Source organism: Rosa rugosa, chromosome 4 (assembly GCF_958449725.1).
Source record: "Rosa rugosa chromosome 4, drRosRugo1.1, whole genome shotgun sequence".
In the NCBI taxonomy this organism is placed as follows: Eukaryota; Viridiplantae; Streptophyta; class Magnoliopsida; order Rosales; family Rosaceae; genus Rosa; species Rosa rugosa.
This window is the reverse complement of record NC_084823.1, coordinates 43,651,292-43,673,387: the sequence shown is the minus strand read 5'-3', so window position 1 is coordinate 43,673,387 and position 22,096 is coordinate 43,651,292. Positions and strand designations below refer to the sequence as shown.

Below are 22,096 nucleotides of genomic sequence, written 5' to 3'. Positions count from 1 at the left end.
GGAGGCCGGAGATTAGGCAGTGATCGAGGTTGCAGGTTTCTCGGCAGCGACCTGACCTGCAACTGCAAGTTTCTGGACAGCGCTACAACCTCGTCGTCGGCGACTCCACCCGTCTGCAGACTAGTCCGTCCGACCCCTGGCCTCCGTCCAGCAAGCGGCGCTGCTCCGTCGCGGCCTAAGCAAAGCTGCAGCGTCGACGTCCGCACTTTAGCGAAAGTGCGGACGTCCTCTTTGAAACGCCGTCGAAAATATATATATTGAATTTATACGTATTATTGTAAGAATAATAAGATTCTAACCTACTATATTTTGTTATAACCCGATCATTGTATTGCTTTCACTTCTATATGATATTAGAGTATTGAAGTCCATAGACGTGAAATTAGTATAATATGTAGGAAACACTTATTTAAGAATTCACATATTTGAAATTTCATTACTTTATAGTAGAATAGAATTTTTCATAAGACTTAAGACATCTTTGTGTCATTTCAATTGTTGCAGTAATTCGATAACCTTCCAATATTGAAATTTGAATTGCAACTTTCCCAAGCTACCAACTAATGATTAATTAGTTGATTACAAACTAAATATGAATTTTTTTTTTTTTTTTTTAGAATAAACTAAATATGAATCTAATTAAACATAATAGTTTTAAAAAGTAGGGTCCTACTCGCTTGCCTTGCCTTTCATAAATTGCATCCATATTCTCCCTTAAAATCGATCCTTATCCCATTGAAAGAACCCTTCTCGAGTCCCAGACCATATGAGAATGGTGACGAGAAAAGCTCCATGGACGGCTAATCCACCTCAAGAAGCTGACTCATATCCACGTCGAGTTTGGATGTGCTTTTTTTTCTCAATGTGAACATTTTCATTGGTCCATGTATTTTCTAAATTCTTTATTCTTTTGGATGATTAGTCCACGTTTTTTCTTTTTTGGATGATTAGTCCACGTATGTTTCATTTCATGTGAATGCTTTGACCCCCAACCACTCGTTTTATTTGAATCCGATACAAAAATAGAAAGATCGATAAGTATAGATGGTTCTTTCCATTTCTATATCTGCCACGGGGAGCATTACTCACAACTCAATATTATTAATTTTTTTTTTTCAAATTTTGATTTATATAGATGAAGGATAGTTAAGCCGACCTTTTCTATGCGTCGATTGATGAACAAGAGATTAGTTGACTAGTTGCAAACTTGCAAAATCTCGAGTTTTTTTTCATCTAGTGATCGATGCTATTGAGGAAAGCAAGGATTGCATGGAAAAGAAGCACAATAAGAAAGTCAAAAGTACGTCTTGGCAAAGATACATTTGGTCAATTTACTAGGGTACTAGATTTGAATCCTTTTTTGACCTTGTTTGTTTGTTTATTTTTGTTTAGCGGGAGATAATAACTTACACGTACGTAATGACTTATTATCCTACACAAATCTAAAGACTAAACCACCAGCTGCCTCCATCAGCCAGAAAACCTCCTGAAGCAAATAATGGCACACATGGAGGATATATATATATATATATATATATATATATATATATATATATATATATCATCGAATAATCGTCCAATGCAGTCGGCGAATCCCAGTTTGACAACTGGGGACAAGGATCCTAGCTAGCTAGCGCCATATCGGAACTATCATCCTCAAATTCTAGCACAGGCACCATAAATCAACACAACGGTGGGTTTTAAAACGTCGTCCTCAATCCTATTTTAAAGAGGAGTATTCAATGCACAGACGTGCACTTGCAATGACATAAATGGATAGGTAGATTATATTAAATACACTCTTAGGTTATTAATAAAAATATTAATTATAAATATCAAGAGTTGAGATCATCTTATAAGTGTTGAGTTATTTGCACCATCAATGTATAGAATAATTTCCACTATTTTAAAGACAACCCTGACTTTCTTCATTTTCATCATATATTAAGATCCGGACATTTAAAGAATCAAAATCTCAACCGGGTACTTCTAATTGGACAAGGCCTTAAGTCCAACTTGTTGTGAACACCAAACACAGGGATAACCTTGATGTTAGACACCAGTGAATTTGCTATAGTAGATCTTTGTTGTTGGTCCAAAGTCCAAACCCAACATGGGCGTAGCTAGCATAGGGCGAGAAGATCAATTGACCCGAACAATTCTCAGGTTCACCCCTTGGGGTGAAGCAGCATATTCACCCTCTCTTATGATTAACGCATAATAACTTTTTAATTTTCTAATCCAACCATTCAAGTTGTATAATGTAATACAAAGATTAGTTCTGTAAAAAAATCAATCAAATTGAAGACATTTTAATTATTCATTTATATGAAATACATGGACGGTTCATCATAATAGCAGTAAGTGTTGTTAGAACCGTCCATTTATTTGATTCAATTAGATAATTAAACGATTTCCGATTCAATTGATTTTTTACAGAGATGATCTTTAAATGCTAATTTAAGATATGGACCGTTGGATTATAAATTTATTACATAAAAGTGAGTTAATCGATAATAGGGGTGAATATGCTTGCTCACCCAGGGGTGAACCTAAGAATTGTTCAATTGACCCTCCTCAAATTTGTTTTCTAAATTCATAATTAGTATTAATTACCAAATATTCAATATTTTAGTCATAATTAGTATTAATTATCCTAAAACGTTTGGAAAGGAATGCAAATTAAAACACTACGTTAATACGCCCAATCCAATGAATACATATTTTTGGAATTTTTTTTTCATTATTAATACCATAATTTCAATTTTTCTTCTTATGTTAAGTGCAGTTAATCAAATGAGACTAATATGTTAGTTGATTAAATTTGACCCTCATAAATGAGATTTATGACTACGCCATTGAACCCAAAATTGGGTGTCAACGACATACTTTCCCTCAAAACCCTAGAAAACTTTTTCTTTCCTTCAATTATTAAACTTTTAATTTATAGGTCACAATCAATTTGGATTATTCTTAAGTTTTTGTTTTTCTGTAAAAACATACATAATTGCAGACTTTGTTAAAAAAAAAAAAAAAGATAGTTCGTAGTTCGTTACCATATCCAATCTAATTGCAGATCCGATTATATCGAATTGGATTTACCCTACCTAATTGATCTAGATTGGTAACTAAATTAGGAAATTCAATTACAAATCATATCAAATAACTGACAATAGGTGATTCTCAAAAGAAAAAAAAAACTAACAATCGATAACTGCTGTGGCGTGGATAGTTTAGATTAGAGACTTTGTCTATTTCGTTAAGAAAAGTAATCGAATAATGTAAGAATTTTTTAGATATGAACTAAGATGTAATGATCAATTTATTTTAAATAATTGAATAAAATATTCGTGCTTACATCAGTGTTGAACGCTTTAATAGCCGTAAGATTATGCGATTTATGCCTTAACTCTAAAATCGACTGATGTAGTTTAATGTAGTAGAAATGAGAAAAGTAAGAATTTCGTTAAGAAACGTAATCGAATAATATTTTTAGATACAAATTAAGATGAAATGATCAATTTATTTTAAATAATTAAATAAAAAATTTATGCTCACATCAATATTGATCGCTTGAATAGTCTTAAGATTATGCGATTTATGTCTTAATTTTAAAATCGAGCGATGTAGCTGAATGTAGTACCAAAAAAATCCGACTGGGGGGTCCAAAGTCGGAAGATTCCAAAACCAGGGATTGGGTTCCTTTCCGACCAACCACAAGTCCACAGCTATTTTAATTGAAAGAAAGGGACTAAAACATGTTGTAATAGAATATGATGATCTTTCTTCCTCCTCTGGTTTGCCTCCACATCAGACACCGCTGTCTTCCTCTCTCCCTCTTTTTCCAGAGAAACAAACCACCCAATTTACCCAAACCAAATCTCTCTCTCACATACCACACCCATCTCTCCACATATAAAAGCTCTATCCTTGTTGGATTTTCCTAAATCTAAATCTAAATCTAAATCTATCTCCTTCTTCTTCTCTGTTTCTTTGAATCAAAAGATTGCTCTGTTTTACCCAAAAGAAAAGAAAAAGATTGCTCCGTTTGTGACTATGGGTGGTGGCTTCTCGTTCTTTAAGGTGGACCCAGTTGGGTCTTTGCCTCTGCAATCAAAGTCGGGTCTTGGGGATTTGCCGGAGAGCTGTGCGGCGGAGATTATGAGGTACTTGGACCCGCCGGAGATTTGCAAGCTGGCCAAGATGAATCGGGCTTTTCGTGGGGCTTCCTGGGCCGATTTTATATGGGAGTCGAAATTGCCTAGTAATTATCAGATTATTGTGAACAAAGTGTTTGGTGATGGGTTGGGAAATTTGGGGAAAAGAGATGTGTATGAGAGGCTTTGTAGGCCTAACCCGTTTGATGGGGGAGCCAAGGTGTGTGTTCATCTTTTGTTTAGATTGTTTGAGTCTTTGGATTGATTTGTGATCTGGGTTTGATTGGTTTCTGGGATTTTTTTTGGAAGGAACAACAGTTACTTGGTATTCAAAGTTAAGATATTTTCATGTTGTAGATATTTTTGATCTCAAATTTAGATATTTGGTGCTTTTTGGTGTGAGGTTCAACTGTTTGATATTGATTTGGTTATCAAACAACATGTGACTAGTTGAGACTCTGGATTGTTCTGTCATGTGGCTTTCGTGTGGTGTTTGAAATTCTTCTCGTGTTGGGTGCAGACGGTTTGGCTGGATAAGCGCACAGGATCTGCTTGCTTGTCCATTTCGTCAAAGGGATTAGCAATTACTGGAATCGATGATCGAAGATATTGGAATCATATTCCTACCGAAGAATCTAGGTGAGATTATATTGGTTTTATTTAACGAAATTCCAGTGAATTTGGGAAAATTTGTATGTTATAGATTGCTGATGAACGTCCAAGTGTTGCGTCCGATTTGCTTGCTCAAATTTGCCGCAGTAGGTTTCTTTTTATATTGTCATTTTTCAGTGATCTTTCGAGGTTCCAAGTGGATTACCATTATTCAATGTGTCTAAAATCAACTACAGGAAGAAACCCAAATGATGTAAATACAAGCATGATGTCTGTTGTGATTATGTTTTTGCCTTCTGGTGCTCAATTTGGTGCTCATCACTAATAGAATGCATCTGAACGTGATCATGTGAAATAAACGGAAAGGTTGTGGATCGCTTACTTGTGGCTGTGATGTCTCAAGTCCCCTGGTTGTTGGGTCATATGTGTGCTTCTAGTTTTCTGATTGAGGTTCCCTCACTGGAACAAGATGCTTTGTCTATTATCTTTGCACTTAAACTATTCTTGGGACTAAGTGGATTTTTTTGCTTGATTACAGATTTAGAACTGTTGCATATCTTCAGCAAATATGGTGGTTTGAGGTAGATGGGGAGGTCGAGTTCCCATTTCCAGCCGGGAAATACAGCTTGTATTTTAGGCTGCAGCTGGGACGCTCTTCTCAGAAGAGGTTTGGTCGCCGTGTTTGCAACACTGAGCATGTCCATGGCTGGGACAGAAAACCAGTGAGGTTCCAACTATGGACTTCAGAAGGTCAGTCTGCCTCATCCGAGTGCTTTTTAACTGAACCTGGGAAATGGAATCACTACCATGCTGGGGACTTTGTTGTGGAAAACCCAAATGCAGTAACAAAGATTAAACTCTCGATGACCCAGATTGATTGTACACACACCAAAGGCGGTCTCTGTTTAGACTCTGTAGTTATATACCCTAGTGAATTTAGAGAAAGGTTGAAGCAGTTTTAGTTTGCGCTTTGCCTTGCGGATAGGAAGTTCTGTATCATATAGAGATAGTCTATCTTCAAAAGGAAGCAAATTTAGTGAGTGCTTCTTTTGAACCCTCAGTATGTAAGCGAAGAAATGTGTACATCCATGTATCTCTTTGTTTAAGTGTTAATTGGTTTATTTGATGACTATTAAGATTTTGTAAGCTTGTCTCCACAATCTGTATGAGACTTTTCTTATTGCAAGTTTGCAATTTTGCTCTAGTGTTGAAATGAATGTCAGAGAAATGCAAGCAGCTTGCAAATTCCCGTCAAATGTAACAGCTCTGACCAGTTTTTAGCACAATTTTCCAACTAATTTATTCATTTATTGCCAAATTTTATTTGTTCATATATTCAGTAATATAGTGAGCTGCAAGTTTGCAACTCGCCCACAGCTCGTTGGTCCGTAATCAAGTATGTTCCAAGTCATTCAGGTAAAAAGCAAGCCATTCCTAAACCCAGTCCTAATCCTACTCAGTCAACCATGATATGCAATAAAAAGAAGGAAATAATCAACTGCAGAATGTAGAAACAACCCAAGCATAAGGATCTAGAAAGATAACCTAATGTAATTAGAATATTAGATATATATATTGCAAATGGGTTGTCAAAGTCATTACATCTGGTTGGAATTGATCCTGATCTAGAGAACCCAAAAGCCACTGTTTAGTATCCACATCAGGGAATAGTAGCAAAAAGATAAAACCTGCACCTGAAAGATCTGTACAAACTTTACACGACCCACCCAACTGGTCAGGCCTTCCAACCATAGTTCAGGTTACTATCATTGCCATGAAACTTATTGTGATCATGATAACCATTAGATGTACTGAAGCCTGATTCCGGTAATAAAACCTTTCCATGAAAACTGCCACCGACTTCAGACAAGTTCCTAGTAAAGGCAGCATTCGAGTGCGATTGACGGGTCCTTACTGGCATACTGCCCAAAACATTTCCTAGGGCAGCTGCAGCTGCTGGGCGTCCCCAAACTCCTGACGGCATGTCTACGGCTGAACTTTTCCCACTTCCCCAGATGACTTCGTCCCTGTCATGCCTATTCACTGCTCGGCTGTTCATAAATTCCTGTATTAAGTTATGCATAGCATCCTGCTGCATAGAGGAATTTGAATTTAAAAAGCCATTTCCCACTGAATTCTTATACAGTCCTGAATTTGAGGTCTTAGGACCCTCAAATGGTGAAGTGTACCGGTTTAAACTAGTTTGCCACTTGCTATCTCTGCTCGCAACGGGGTTATATTCTGGCACATTTGAGAAACCTTCAGTATTGATAGATGAGCAGCTTTGATTTGCATTACTTTTTATTTGACCACAAGATGTAGCCATCAACTTATTCGCGTCTTTCGGCAGACCTTCAGCACTCTCTTTTTGACCCTTTCCTCTTATTTTCTTTTTTTGGAGCTTGGTGGGAGTTCCTCTGCAATAACTCTTCAGGCTCTCTACAGATAAACATTTAAGCAATCACCTCAATTAGGCTTCTTCAAAGTGACACAACCACCATGCATGGAAAACCAAGGACTAAACTGAAACTAGAATACAGGAGATGCCCCATGAACAAAAATAGGAGTTGCTACGTACCAATTGGGCTAGTGCCCTTATTATGACATAAAGTCATTAGATCTTTCATACTATCAACAACATCAGCTATCTGTTAACAATGCATGAGAACCTGTAAACACTTGGAACACTAATTTTAGCTGAGGTAAAAAGAAATATGAAGTTTAGATGTACCTGCAAGAACCGAGTGTTTTTCTTAGAAAATCCCAAATAATCGACCTCATGTAGATTCAAAGCTTTTTCAATTTGTCCTCCTGCTTCCAGGATCCTACAGTAATATAAATAAAGAATTAAACTTATGTTACCTATCGTGATGACCTTCTTACTGGAAAAAAGAGTTTTTAATAATAACTATAACTGCTTCAGCTAACCCCAAACATGAGGTTCCTAGAAAAGCTTGAACCAGCATGTAGCAACAACGTGAAGAGAAAAAAATAAAAAAATAAAAAAAATTGGCAAGCACATATTCACCACCAAGTGCAAGTACAAAATATGCCAATTCATACAACCAAAACTTGAGGGAAACAATCATCTGTTTGACCAGAAGAAGAGAGACCATTAGTTCTTACTTATTGCAACTAGCTTGTACATCTTGGGATGAAAGTCCATTAGATTCTCTATCATCAATAGAGCACTGATAATACCGTACAGCACTACCCAACTCAGAAACCTACAAATAAAACATAATTGAAGACTCAAACTCACAAGTAAGTCTCCCAGGGAAGGAGTAGCCAAATAGGATTGTATAACTTTAAAAACTACAAAAAATTAGAACACTGAGGAGAACTGGTACCTGAGGTGCAACAGAAGTTCGACGAAGAAAAATTTCATGAGAGCGTGTACAAAATTCCCAGGACAATATCTGAAAAACCATTGGCATTTATAGCACCATAGTATAAGAACTAAACAGACAAGCAATAAATAAGATAAAAATGAGCTATAAATAACAATAAAGCACCAACTTTATACACAGTGGGCTCACCTTCAAATTAGGAGAGAAAATTATACGAAGTCGACCTTCATGAACAACTTGAAGCCGTTCATAGACACTTTTCTGAACTGCTCTTCCACATTCTAGCATCAATAATCCTGAAGAAAATCTACTCTCACGAGGCAAATCCAGGAACAAGAGTTCATCAACCACACCACCCTCAAATGTTACTTTACTTAGCCTTGGAAGCACTTCAAAACTCACCTCTGCCAAGTGGTAAAGGACCAATATAAAACATGAGTTATGAAAAATCCAGATATTCAGAAAACACAATTAGTAATTAAGAATGGACATTGTTTACCGAATCCCCGCCCTGATTGACAATTACATATGCCACACGGCCATGATGATACCTGACAAAACATCCGCAAAACTAAATAAATAAATAAATTGAAGCAAAGAACAAGCAATCTACAATCTATGAGGAAAAGGGAATGGAGAATAGTCTGGTGCAGTCAAATCAAAAGATGTGACAAATTTATACAGCCATAGGTTGCAAAAAAAGATAAACTCATATGGTGAAAGAAAAAGAAAGTACGGGTGTGAGATGCAATGAGGACAAATTGTCTTTACTGGTAAAATGGAAATATGTAGCACAAAATAAAAACTGACCATAGCTGCATCGGGGGAAATACCAAGGGCATGGTCTCCAACTTTATCATAGCAGGACAAACACCACCTTCTTTTGGCACAGGGGTCATAAAACTCTGCCACAAATTGCCTCCAATAGGCCAAGCTATTGTCCTACAATAGAGGAAATAAAGAGACGGGTCACATCACAGCTATATATGTTGAAAAATAAAGAGCAAGCATTGATGACAAATATGAAAGCGAGCTACTGTTCAAATTCATAAACAAATAGCAATGTTATGTTATCAGTTAAGCAAGCAACTAACATTTGGCCGAGTTCGAGTATGATACAGGTACTGCATTAGCCGATGTGAACAAACACCAGGCTGGTGCATTGCAGTTGCTTGATGCACCTTCTCCTGTTGGGGAACTGCGTGCATTGCAGTTGCTTGATGCACCATCTCCTGTTGTGGAACTGGGTGCCTCATCCATTGCAGCTGCTTTTCTCTATCAATTCCCAACTGTGGAGCAGCATTCAAAATAGCTTGCTGATCTTGATTTGGTATCACATTATGCTGAAAAAATGCACGTATTTGATCTCTTTCCGATTCAGCAGAGTTCTCACTCTGCAGCATCTTCTGGAATACATGCTCGTTCACAGCCTCTTGATTGACATCCAGTCTAGCTTTCTTATGCTTTCGCCATATGGAAATAGGTTCCTGTTGTACACCATTAAGAAGTGGATTGTGGTCCTTCAATGCTAGCTGAGGACTAGCAGTGAAAACACATTGCTCTTCTTGCTTCCTTTTATGTGTCTGGGAGCGATTTTGATCCAAATGTGAGGTCTGCTGAAATTTGGAAGAACCATCTACAATTGAAGAGTTTGAGCCCGAATTATACACAATAAAGCCACAGATGGTTCAAACAAATTGGTGATGAAAGCTGCACCGGTACATATAACATGTAATCATGTACGAGAAATTGCCCGAAATTTAAAATATTATTCTCTAGTTTCTCATGTTGTTTAACACATAAAACAGTTATATCAATGTTGCCAGATACCATACCCATATTCAACTTTGCTTCCTTAAAAATAGTACCTGCCAAGTTCCCATTCAAGAGAGAAGCTACAAGAGCCTGATACTGCGCGTCATGTTGCAATAAGTTGTCAGACTGCGCAAAGTTTCCTGTCATCTTAGAATTCAGATACTCTTTCAGTGCATTCTGCATCATGGAGGTTGTAATCTAAGAACACCATACAATTCAAAACAAGCAGAAACAAAAAAAAGTTATTAGCCTCAAACACTGAATTATGAGATAGAAGCACAAACTTAAACACATTATGGAATTTCAACCGTCTAATTCACACCAAAGCTAGAGAAAGTTATACAATTTCAAGCTTCTGAACTACCCACTTGCCCAAAAAGCCAAAAGCATAGATTTTTCAAGCTTTCTCACACATACATAAACAATAGCCAAGAAAACTAAAACTTTTCTCCAAAGAAAAACAAAGGGAAAAGAACAACATTAACCCCGCCCCCCCCCCCCCCCCCCCGGTAACCAAAACTCAAGAAACAAAGCAGAAGAAGCTTAAAAAGCAAAAACCCACGTCTAAAACTGTTTCTTTCGGCCAATTCTTCTCAGAAACTAAACAAAGCCTGAACCTTTCTCAGCAAACAGTCTCAGAATCAAGATTTCTACTTTTATGTTCTTTCAGAACCCTTTTACATAAACCAAACAGATCAGCCTTCTTGGTAAAACAACCAAACCCCATAAAACACAATGCAAAAGCAAACAAACCCAGAATGGTGGGTCTAGTTTTCTCACCCAATCCAGCCACAAAAACCAAGCCCAAAAACCCAAAAAGGCCAAATGTTTGTAGCAAAAATACTAACAGAGACTGTGATTTTGGGTAACCCCAGAAACCATTCAGGGTTTTAGAAAGCAACAACAATACAACATTGTGGAACAGCCATGGCGGTGAAGCAGTAGCAGAGGTTTTAGTGTGTGCAATATAGCGGGAAGTGGCAGAGAGAGTCCATTGCCTTTGGTAGAGTGTGAGGGTCCCCGAGAGTGGTGACCGGCTGAACCGGTTACTTGTTGACCGGACGCGCCGGTGGGGCAGTTTGGAGAGTGGTAGACTTAGTAGGACAAGAGTACTTTTAGTTACTTCTCCGAGGAGATTTTGCAGAAGCCTATGAACCTTCTTGTCTTCTTCGGCTTTATTCTCCTGCAAATGCAATTGGGCCCTTTGGGATTTTCTCTTCTTCCTTATTTATAACCTTTACCTGCTCACCACTTTTTCATTTAATTTTTGCTAATCTCTTTTTCTTTTTGCTTGTTAAATTCAATGAATAGGGTTTCATGGATGAATGAACCTCTTTTGGGAAATTAAAGCATTAAAGTCCAACTCTTTTTTTTTCTGGTCGTGAAAGTAGAATGTGAAAATATATACATAAATTCTAAAACTTTGCCTTGCAGTGTGCATTGTAACAAGTAAAATCAACATAGTTTAAATCAGCAAGAAAACTCTGGTTCCACTACTCAAATCATAAAAACCAGCATCAACTAAACTGTATGGTGTGGTTCCGGTGGGTTTAAATCAAACCATGCCCGCCACTACATTTATGACTCATGATTCATATCTGACACTCATGAATCATATTGCCAAATAATCACTATATAGGAATTAGTCTTTTGACAATATGACAAAGGCACCCAAATGTGTAGGAGATTTGAAAAGGAGAGTATCCATCATATGGTGATTATGAGACCAGATGAAGACCACAACGTCATGTTCCTTTATTTTTCTGATCAGATAAAGAAACCGACTTTTTCGAGTGCTTTTCCTCTTGTCAAAAAGCACTAACTTGCAGCTCAATAACACCAAAAAGCACACACAACCAATGCCTTATGCGACAGTCTGTAACATTTTGGAGTATTGAAATTTTGGAGTCAATAGCTGTTAGATTTGTCATTGTTTACGGCGTGTCCACTCATTGAAATTTTTATACTCATGAGTACTATAAACACCCCCAAAACAATGAAACACTAATATCACAATCCAAACGTCACCCCAATAACACCATTAATTGAGATGAATACACCATTAACTTTGCTTTTACAGTGTTGCCTAGACTCCAGTACGAACCAGAGCATGGGTAAACCATTTTTGCAGCAGAACTAGCGTGCCTTTGTTGACATAACACGTAAAAGAAACAGTTTACCTGCAAATTACTAATAAATGTTTCCCAGTGAAAATTTTAAACCAGCTTTGGCATTCCAGATGTTTTAGTCATGGTCACTTTAGCGTCAGCATACATCCTCTGAACACTAGTATATAAGCAATATAACTATATATAGAAACTCAAAAGGATTTTGTATAGCCAAAAATAATCTCCATTAGTGACTAATTAAGCAACCAAAACAAGTTGTAACCATGTGGTTTATCACATAATATAATCATAGCTGACTAGATAACAAGACGAAATATGTGCTTTGATCCCTTCCCATGTAACTAAAAAGAAGTGCAATATAACCTATGTTTTATCATACGCCATGTTCCAACAGATATGTAACATATGTCTGTTTCCTTTCCTCGGACATGCCGAAGAACACTCTCAGCAGGTCATGTTGACGAGCTAAAATGTTCGTGGCTCGAAAGACTTGAAATTCTGTAAGGCCGTCAATCTTTTTCAACTCACTATCAAGTTTCGCTTGCAATTCAGCCACTTCCTTATCACTTGAAAAAATATTAACAAGAGCATCAATCTTGGATGACATTGTGCTTACATTCTTACTCATCTCCTCCATAACCTTTGCTTTCACCCTACGACCATGATCTGAAACACTTGGGGCACTTTCTGTAGGTCTTCTTTGTTGGGCACTTGGGGTACCAAGTGTGTATGATACATCAAACTCTTCTGACCCCTCAGATTGTGATTCCACATTCATATCAACATTCAGATTCAGATTTCCAGCAGCATCATCATCGTTCACGCCTAGAATTTGATCAATGTTTGCATCCTCATCCTCCTGTCCAAATTCCTCTTGGTCATCATCAGCATTATCAATATATGCACCAACTTCACGAGCTTTTCCATATATCTCCCCCAACATATAGTAGTATGGAAATGGCTTACTATACAATCCATTTGCATACTTTCTTTTCTACAAGTACATGCATATCAAAGAACATATAATCAATACTTCCAAAAAAAAAAAAAAAAGGTGTGTGTATTATGGGAAATATCATACAGGTAGATTTACCTGGACCCATTCATCATATACCCTTCTTTCACAAACCAACATCATTTCATCGTCATTCCAACCAAACTTACTTTGAGATAACATCTCCGCCAAGGCATGATACTTTTTCTTCAAAGTTTTAACTCGTGATTCGATATGGGGAGAGGCCTGTATTCCACAACCCGGCATTTTGGCTTCCATCATAGCCTCTATCTGGGTCAAGTAACCATTTTTGAATCCATTTTCAGATCGCCATTTGGTGTCGTGATACAATTCTTGCAAAGATTCGACTAATACAGAATCCTCCTTGGTTGTCCAGAAACGCTTATTCTGGCCCCTTCCTCTTTGTTTTGTAGTTGAATTGGAAATCATCCTACAATACTAACAACACCAAAGAAATGTGATAAGAACCACAAACACATCACATATCCATAAACAATCCTATAAGTACTGCTCAGCTCTAAACTTGGAATAAGAATGATTATCATCCCTTCCATTCCATTCTCAAGGCAAGCAAACATGCCATGATTTCTTTATGTTTTTTTGCTTGTGTATTGGGCAGTATTTGGGTAGAATCTTAGTTGCACTTACATTACCACAAAGAAAGAAGCATGTATTAGCTTTAATGCTTGAGAATGCAAAATTCACAACCAAATAACAATTGAACTATTTCTACGCAATACAGATTATCGACCTAAACTGCTGAAAAAGCAGGATTGGACTGTACATTATCAAAAGATAACTGCTTGGGGGTGTTTTGCTAAGGGGTCTAAACACACAAGGAGAAGGAGAGAGGATATTACATTTCTTGAGGGAAAAAGGTTGATTCCCTTGCTTTGCTGCTTCTCTATTTTCTCTCGTGCTCAGCCAAAATTGCAGCATCAATATGCTTAGAAGGCTAAGCTATCTTAAATATTTGTGCCTGAAAAGACATGACACCAATCGAAAAAAAATAGATATTAATCCAACTAAATAGTTACCCTTTTGAATATTTAGCATATTCAGATACATAAGAGATTGTCTTACAACTTTCTTAAAACCAGAAGAGTAACAATGTAAGATCTGCGCGTTGAGTCGTCAAAAACATTCTCAAATTCTCATTGCAGCAGTCCTTGTCCTATTTGAAACAAAGCTCAAAGAACAGAAGAAACAGAAAGACAGAAGAACTTACGGCCTGTTTTTCCATAACAGCTAATAAAGTACCTCTCTTTCCTCATGAAGCTCATAGCCAAATAAAAGATCCTATCCCTTATTAAACCTTTAGCATACATTTCATTTACTTCTATGAATTCAACATGTTATTTCACCTCGAAATCAGCTAACAGCACGGTTGGATTATCAAATTAAATATTTAGTAATTCAAAATTATACATTGCCAAAGGAAATAAAATTAGGACTACACTTCCTATATGCCATCCTACATGTCAAACCAGGTTTTGACTCTCGGTACTTCATAAATCATAACCAACTTTCACAGTAAAATCTTGACATGGTAAATCAAACATAAACCTTCTGTAAACCAGATGAAACACAAAAAGGGTCCAACCAAATGAGGTTCAACCTTAAACTCTCCCAAGTGAATTGGCACATGAAAATCACAAAGCAGAGCAAATTCCGGTCATGCAAACACAACAGCTCGCTCTTTTTTTCTTTTTTTTTTGAGCTTCATGTGAATAAACTAACATTGCTGTTGCAATCAAACATCCATTGGCCTCCACACAATTAACACACAAACTCATTCAGCTACATCAAACTAGAGTATCAAATTCAAAACCCGAGGAAATATATACGAATCAATCAAAGCAAACCCAATACATGCTCGAATAACTGGTCGTTTGGGTCACTTACGTGTCACGAAGAAGACTAAAGAAAATGAAGGACAAATATTTGTGGAATGTATTCTGATATATCATCGTCTTAAATGGAGTGTTACAAGCTAAAACTATAAATAGAAGATGAAAGCAGATTGCAGTGAAGTGTAAAGCAACTATGTACACCGAGCACAGCAAGGTATTGGAACGTGAACAGCTATGACTGGAACATGGACAGCAGCAGCAAAGTAGACACAGCAGCTGCAAAGTAGACAGTAGCAAAGTAGCTAAACGTGGACAGCAGCAAAGTAGCTAGACAGCATGTGGTATAGCATCAGCAGCAGCAGCTTTGTTCAGAAGGTGGACAGTAGCAAAGTAGCTAAACGTGGACAGCAGCAAAGTAGCTAGACAGCATATTCCAATATTCCAATACTCCCCCTCAAGCTGGATCAAGGAGGTTCATTGAGCCAAGCTTGCCAAGAATTCGATGGAACTGAGCAGTAGAGAGAGATTTGGTGAAAATATCAGCCAACTGATCATGACTTCGAGTGTAATGAGTATCAATAATTTTGGATTGAACTTGAGCTCGAATATAATGGCAATCAACCTCGATATGCTTGGTTCTTTCATGAAAGACTGGATTAGAAGCAATGTGCATTGCAGCTTGATTGTCACAGAAAAGAGACATTGGTTGACTACTAGGGAACCCCAAATCAGAGAGGAGACCTTTTAGCCAAATAAGCTCACAAGCAGTGGAGGCCATAGCTCGATATTCAGCCTCTGCACTAGAACGAGCAACAACAGTTTGCTTCTTGCTCTTCCAAGTAACCAGGTTACCACCAACAAATGTGCAGAAGCCAGTAGTGGATTTACGATCAAGGGAGTTGCCTGCCCAATCAGCATCAGTATATCCCATAATGTGAGTGTTTCCATTGTTTTTCATCAAAATGCCTCTACCAATGGAACCTTTGAGATAGCGAAGGATTCGCTTTACAATGTGAAGATGAGCCAAAGTTGGAGCATGCATGAATTGGCTGACAATGCTTACAGCGTAAGCAATGTCAGGTCGAGTGATCGTGAGATAAATAAGCTTACCAACTAATCTTTGATAGACAGCTAGATTACAGGGAGACTCACTTGATGCATCAAGTTGCAGCTTACTGTCAAGGGGAGTGCGGGCTGGTTTGCAATCCTTCATATCTGCATCTTGCAGCAAATCAAGAACATACTTTCTTTGGTTAAGAAAGAGGCCTTTATGAGAAGTAGCCATTTCGATACCAAGAAAATATTTAAGAATCCCCAAATCTTTGATAGCAAACCTGTTTCGAAGTGATTGTTTGAGCAACTCAATCTCTTCAGCATTGTCACCTGTTACGATTAAATCATCAACATAGATAAGCACCAGAAGTTTACTGGTTGAGCCAATGCGAATGAACAATGAAGAATCTGCATTGCTTCTGTGAAAACCGACTTCTTCAAGTACTGAACTAAGTTTGGCATACCATGCACGTGGAGATTGTTTTAAGCCATAGATGGCTTTGTGAAGCTTGCACACTATATCAGGATCATGAGATTGAGAATGACCGGGAGGTAACCTCATATAGACTTCCTCTTCAAGATCACCATGTAAGAAAGCATTTTTGACATCCATTTGGTAGAGAGGCCATGCATGATTAGTTGCAACTGATAACAAAACTCTTACTGTGTTCATTTTAGCAACAGGAGCAAAGGTTTCCTTGTAATCTACCCCATATGTTTGAGTAAAACCACGAGCCACTAAACGAGCTTTATGTCTCTCCACCGTGCCATCAGAGTGAAACTTGGTCTTATAAACCCATCTACAACCTACAGCTTTCTTCCCTTTAGGAATTCGAACAATACTCCAAGTATTATTATCATTGAGAGCTTGAAGTTCATCTGACATAGCCTGCTTCCATTCAGCAAGATGATTGGCTGCCTCAAAACTTTGAGGTTCATGAGTATTATCAAGGGCACTCAGAAATGCAGAATGAGCAGATGAAAATTTATTATAAGAGATGAAGTGTGTCATCGGATACCTTGCATTGTAGGTTACATAGTCATTGAGCTTTGATGGAGGACCTCGTTCTCGTGGAGGGTTTCTACGAAGAACAATTGCAGATGGAGAACTGGGCTCATCAACAGATTGCATATCAATCTCTGGATCAGAAAGGACAGCTGGAACTTCTTGAACCGGAATAGCAGGATTGATAAACGGATTGCAATCCTCAACAATAGGAAGATTAGGGCTTGGAAACAGATCTGATAAATACTCCCCCTGACCAGTATCACATGATTTTCTTGTGAAATAGGGAGTATCTTCATCAAATCTTACATCCCTGGAGACAATGAGTTTCTTAGTAGCATAATTGTAGCATTTATACCCCTTTTGAGTAGATGAATATCCTAGGAAAACACATTTATCAGCTCTAGGATCAAGTTTATCACGTTGATGAGCTTGAATATGAACAAAGCATGTGCAGCCAAAGACTTTTAAGTGAGACAGATCAATCTTTCTACCTTTCAACACTTCAAGAGGAGATTTAAAACCAAGCACTCTGCTAGGTAATCTGTTGATGAGATATGTGGCAGTGAGAACACCTTGAGACCAAAATTTTTTTTGGAACATTCATTTGAAACATAAGGGCTCTGGTTTTTTCAAGAAGGTCTCGATTTTTTCTCTCGGCAATCCCATTCTGTTGGGGAGTACCAACACAACTGGTTTGATGAACAATGCCTTCTATGCTCAAGTATTGTGACATGTTATTGGACATATACTCAGAACCATTATCGGATCGTAAAATATGAATAGATGATGAAAATTGAGTGATGACAAGTTTATGAAAATCTTTAAAAACATCCACAACTTCACTTTTTAGTTTCAAAAGATACAACCAAGTAATCCTTGTAAAATCATCTACAAAGGTTACAAAATACCTAAAACCATCATAGGACTCAAGAACTGGACCCCAAATGTCTGAATGCACGATTTCAAAAGATTTATTAGCCCTAGACAAAGAAGAAGTAAATGGTAATCTAGAGGATTTTGATAAATGACAAATATCACATTGATTAGCTGCCTTGCACATATTAGGAAACAAAAAAGACAACACTTTCTCAGATGGGTGAGCCAAACGTTGATGCCAAAGATGGTGATCTTGAGCTAAACTTGAACTAGTCTGAAAAGCCTTAGAGGTACAAGGGTTTTTTGACAAATAGTAAAGTCCATTCAAGAAGAAACCTTCACCAATCGTCTCCTTGGTGATGAGATCCTGAAATATAACCTTGTAAGGAGAGAAAATGACAAGACATTTTAAGGTATGTATAATTCTTCCAACAGACAGAAGTTGAAAAGGAAAGGAAGGAACATAAAGAGCAATTGACTCAATGATACTAGAAAGTAATTTTATTTTTCCTTTTCCCAAAACAGAAACACCTTTGCCATTTGCTACTGATACTTTAGAAGGAGTGGACAATTTTTCAAAGTCATGCAAATTTTTTAGCTTATTTGTCATGTGATCCGTAGCTCCTGAGTCTATAATCCAATAATCATCCATAGCACAAACATTTAGAGCAGTTGAGAAGGATTTTAGAATACCTGAAGCTTCTTCATGTGAGACACAATCAGTTTTTGCAAGAAAGCCAGCAAACTTTCCAAGGAGTGCAGTGTGGCTTTCACTCCCAATTATAGCTGGTTCTTCTTTTCCACCATGCATCTGCCTCTTGTTGAGATAGGCAGCAAATTCATTAATAAGCGCAGCGGGATTAGAGGTGAAATTCATCATACTCCCAGTAGAAGAAGCATCAGCAAGTTTTGCTCTGTGTGATGGAGTACTCCAGCCTTTTTGAAGAATTTTGCCTTCTTTTGAAAACTTTGGCTTCTGCTCAGGATGGAGAACCCAACATCTGTCCTTGACATGCCCAACACCTTCACAGTAAGTGCACTTCAAATCAGTTCTCTTGCCTTTGTATGTTCTCTCTTCAACTTGCCTATGATTTGAAACATAGGCTCTAGTTTCAGACAGACTAGACTTGTTCTCCATATTCATCACCTTTTTTCGAACCTCTTCCCTTTGAATCGTAGCACATACGGTGTTGAAAGATGGAAGCTCAGAATTCATGAGAATGTGGCTTCTCAAATCTTCATAATCTGAGCTTAAACTTGCAAGGAGTTGAAAAATCTTGTCCTCCTCTGCTCTTTTTAACAAAACACTGGCCTCTGTGGTATGAGGTCTGTAAACATCTAGCTCATTCCACATGCTTGTAAGGCTACCAAGGTGTTGAACAAAGAGCTTACCCTCTTGTTGTAGATCAGCAATATCTCGCTTGAGTTGAAACACTCGAGCAGCATTATTCTGATTTCCATACATCTCTTTAACATATTTCCAGAGATGCATAGAAGACTCAGAAAAGCTAAAAATCTCCCTTATTCTGCTTTCCATAGAATTGAGTAACCAAGACATAACAAGTTGATCATTGCACAACCAAGAATTATATGTAGGGGAGTCAGCTTCTGGCATCTGTATAACTCCATTGACATAACCAAGCTTGGACCTTCCTCCAAGAGCAAGTGTAACAGCTCTAGCCCAAGAAAGATAGTTGAATTCATTCAACAAAACAGAGCTAAGACGTTGGTTTGGATTAAACTCAACATCGGAAGAATTTGAGGTTAGAAGAGAATCCTCATTTTTTGAACCAGATTTCCCAGCCATAATAAGCTGACAAGCTTGGGAACTACACAAGAACAATTACAGAGTCAGGCTTTGAATTCCTGCTCTGATACCATAAAGAAAATGAAGGACAAATATTTGTGGAATGTATTCTGATATATCATCGTCTTAAATGGAGTGTTACAAGCTAAAACTATAAATAGAAGATGAAAGCAGATTGCAGTGAAGTGTAAAGCAACTATGTACACCGAGCACAGCAAGGTATTGGAACGTGAACAGCTATGACTGGAACATGGACAGCAGCAGCAAAGTAGACACAGCAGCTGCAAAGTAGACAGTAGCAAAGTAGCTAAACGTGGACAGCAGCAAAGTAGCTAGACAGCATGTGGTATAGCATCAGCAGCAGCAGCTTTGTTCAGAAGGTGGACAGTAGCAAAGTAGCTAAACGTGGACAGCAGCAAAGTAGCTAGACAGCATATTCCAATATTCCAATAAAGACGACGGGTTCGGTCGTCCGATTTCGGCTTTGGTTGATGTCGCCATTGCGCGCGGGTTCTGGAGAGTCCGGGAGTCTGGACTCTGGAGACTGGAGCTTACGTTCGAATATCAAAAACTAGAAGGAAGGACTGGGCCTGTTGGGCTGGGATTAATATTCGAACTTAGATGCCCGTCAGCTATTGGATTTCACAATATTAAGGTTACGACTTACGAGTTCAATTTTTTACTGACATTGTGATAAATGTGGGTGTATTTTTTTTTTTTTTTTCAAAGAAATGAGAAGTATGGGATGGGAGAGTGGAAAGGGATGGAGATTAGAAAAGAAGAAATAGATACAAATCTGTGCATGAGAGCAACTCCAACAGATTCCTTATATTTACACTTTAGAAAAAAATAAGCCTCTTTTGCTCCAACAGATTCCCTATAACTATCTCTATTTTAGGGAAAGTGAGGAAAGAGAAAACCAAATTCCCTATATTTACAGCAAACTCTAAAATTTTAAGGAAGAATATGGAGATTTTAGAGATTGTTGTAAAATAGGGAATCTGTTGGAGTTGGAGCAGAAAAAGAGGCTAAAGCTTTGACTTTTACTTCCCTATAATACAGAAATTATAGGGAAGCTGTTGGAGTTGCTCTGAGGTGTCCTCATTAAAATCTTATCCAGTCAAAATAGACTTATGCCAAGAAGGTTATTCACCCTCGCAACAACTAACACCAATACCATATAAAAAATACTTTTTATCTTTTCACATAAAAGTATGAGACCGATACAAGAATAGCGCTTTTAGAGAAACTCACAATATGATAGATCTAGATAATATTGTAACATGTTTAAAAAAAAAAAAAAGTACAAACAGTTTATGAAGTGCAAAACGTGAGAACTGTCTATAAAATGTTTTTTTGCCTAAAAATTAGAGTGACTCACAAGAATTGATTTTCATGAAATTTGACGTTTAAGAGTTAGATAAATAAGTGTAGTAACATAAATTGAACGAAAATAAATTTTAGCCCAAGACAAGTGGAGGCCCTTGACTGATCATTATTTTCATGATCTAGGACAGGTGGAGGCTAGCTAGTCGGTTTGCTATTAAGTAGGGTATGAGATACATCAAAGCTATGGTTCAGGCATTAAGAGCAACTCCAACAGATCCCCTATATTTTGATTTTTCTCTACTTTAGGGAAAAATAAGTCTCTTTTGCTCCAACAGATTCCCTATAACTATCCCTATTTTAGGGGAAGTGAGGAAAGAGAAAACCAAATTCCCTATATTCACAGCAAACTCTAAAATTTTAAGGAAGAATATGGAGATTTTAGAGATTATTGTAAAATAGGGAATCTATTAGAGTTGGAGAAGAAAAATAGGCTAAAGCTTTGACTTTTGCTTCCCTATAATACAGAAATTATAGTTGGAGTTGCTCTCACGGTTCTACCAACTCTTTTGGGCACGTTTAGATCCTAGTTATGAGAATATTGGCAAGCGCTTTGATGTTAGTCTTTTCATACATTTATCGAGAGGCTAACTAGGTGACACATCGATTAACTCAAACGAACTTTAGTTTAAGAGAATGAAATTTACACTCATAATTTGCTATTCACGTTGATTGTTTTTTTTTTTTTTAGTTGAAATTCTTATAAAAAGATAAAATTTAAATTAATAAAGATAAAGTTTTAGTTACTAAAAAAAATATAACGGTGAATTGTAAAATGAAGAATGTAAATTTCACTCCCTTTAGTTTATTTGATTATTTACCACTTTTTTTACTCTCTCTCTCTCTCTCTCTCTCTCTCTCTCTCTCTCTCTCTCTCTCTCTCTCTCTCTCTCTCTCTCTCTCTCTCTCTCTCTCTCTCTCTCTACACACACACACGCAAGGAGTGGGGGTGTAAAGAAGAGGACGTCCGAAAAATGCAAAAGTGCAGATCGATCACAATTCAACTTCTAAAATTTGCTCTTAAATCATATTCT

At 37.5% G+C, this 22,096-nt stretch overlaps 3 protein-coding genes across 9 annotated transcripts; 1 reads left to right on the top strand and 2 right to left on the bottom strand.

Moving 5' to 3' along the window:
* The first annotated feature begins 3,765 nt into the window (after nt 1–3,765).
* Nucleotides 3,766–5,915, top strand: LOC133746041 (F-box protein PP2-A12-like). Its single transcript, XM_062174197.1, has 3 exons — nt 3,766–4,377; nt 4,678–4,796; nt 5,308–5,915. Exons 1-3 carry the CDS (start codon nt 4,057–4,059, stop codon nt 5,729–5,731), a joined length of 864 nt encoding a protein of 287 aa, XP_062030181.1. The 5' UTR covers nt 3,766–4,056; the 3' UTR covers nt 5,732–5,915.
* A 421-nt stretch (nt 5,916–6,336) lies between these two features.
* Nucleotides 6,337–11,100, bottom strand: LOC133745236 (probable transcriptional regulator SLK2). Of its 5 annotated transcripts, none has more exons than XM_062173280.1 (11): nt 10,497–11,100; nt 9,988–10,132; nt 9,214–9,755; nt 8,930–9,061; nt 8,619–8,670; nt 8,309–8,523; nt 8,120–8,188; nt 7,896–7,996; nt 7,501–7,594; nt 7,348–7,417; nt 6,337–7,208 (listed from the first exon to the last, which is right to left on the bottom strand). In XM_062173280.1, exons 2-11 carry the CDS (start codon nt 10,118–10,120, stop codon nt 6,505–6,507), a joined length of 2,112 nt encoding a protein of 703 aa, XP_062029264.1. In that variant the 5' UTR covers nt 10,121–10,132; nt 10,497–11,100; the 3' UTR covers nt 6,337–6,504. The 5 variants fall into 5 exon arrangements, with proteins under 5 accessions (XP_062029264.1, XP_062029262.1, XP_062029265.1 ...); XM_062173278.1 differs by having other exon boundaries at nt 10,715–11,100; XM_062173281.1 differs by having other exon boundaries at nt 9,988–10,111; nt 10,715–11,100.
* A 1,169-nt stretch (nt 11,101–12,269) lies between these two features.
* On the bottom strand, nt 12,270–14,999 carry LOC133746195 (uncharacterized). Of its 3 annotated transcripts, XM_062174360.1 has the most exons (5): nt 14,984–14,999; nt 14,162–14,252; nt 13,939–14,057; nt 13,157–13,508; nt 12,270–13,057 (listed from the first exon to the last, which is right to left on the bottom strand). In XM_062174360.1, coding segments are annotated over exons 3-5 (975 nt in total). In that variant the 5' UTR covers nt 13,941–14,057; nt 14,162–14,252; nt 14,984–14,999; the 3' UTR covers nt 12,270–12,436. The 3 variants fall into 3 exon arrangements, with proteins under 3 accessions (XP_062030344.1, XP_062030343.1, XP_062030345.1); XM_062174359.1 differs by lacking the exon at nt 14,984–14,999 and having other exon boundaries at nt 14,162–14,973; XM_062174361.1 differs by lacking the exon at nt 14,984–14,999 and having other exon boundaries at nt 13,157–13,516; nt 14,162–14,971.
* Between the last annotated feature and the right edge of the window lie 7,097 nt (nt 15,000–22,096).

Excerpts from the sequence above, each read along its gene's own strand:
- LOC133745236 (XM_062173280.1), bottom strand. The coding sequence starts at position 10,120 with ATGATGCAGAATGCACTGAAAGAGTATCTGAATTCTAAGATGACAGGA. Across the intron at positions 8,671-8,929 it reads TTTCCCCCGATGCAGCTATG|GTATCATCATGGCCGTGTGG; the intron begins GTCAGTTTTTAT and ends ATGTTTTGTCAG. Across the intron at positions 7,418-7,500 it reads AAAACACTCGGTTCTTGCAG|ATAGCTGATGTTGTTGATAG; the intron begins GTACATCTAAAC and ends CATTGTTAACAG.
- LOC133746041 (XM_062174197.1), top strand. The coding sequence starts at position 4,057 with ATGGGTGGTGGCTTCTCGTTCTTTAAGGTGGACCCAGTTGGGTCTTTG. Across the intron at positions 4,378-4,677 it reads CGTTTGATGGGGGAGCCAAG|ACGGTTTGGCTGGATAAGCG; the intron begins GTGTGTGTTCAT and ends TGTTGGGTGCAG. Across the intron at positions 4,797-5,307 it reads ATTCCTACCGAAGAATCTAG|ATTTAGAACTGTTGCATATC; the intron begins GTGAGATTATAT and ends GCTTGATTACAG.
- LOC133746195 (XM_062174360.1), bottom strand. Across the intron at positions 13,058-13,156 it reads TATATGATGAATGGGTCCAG|AAAAGAAAGTATGCAAATGG; the intron begins GTAAATCTACCT and ends ATGTACTTGTAG.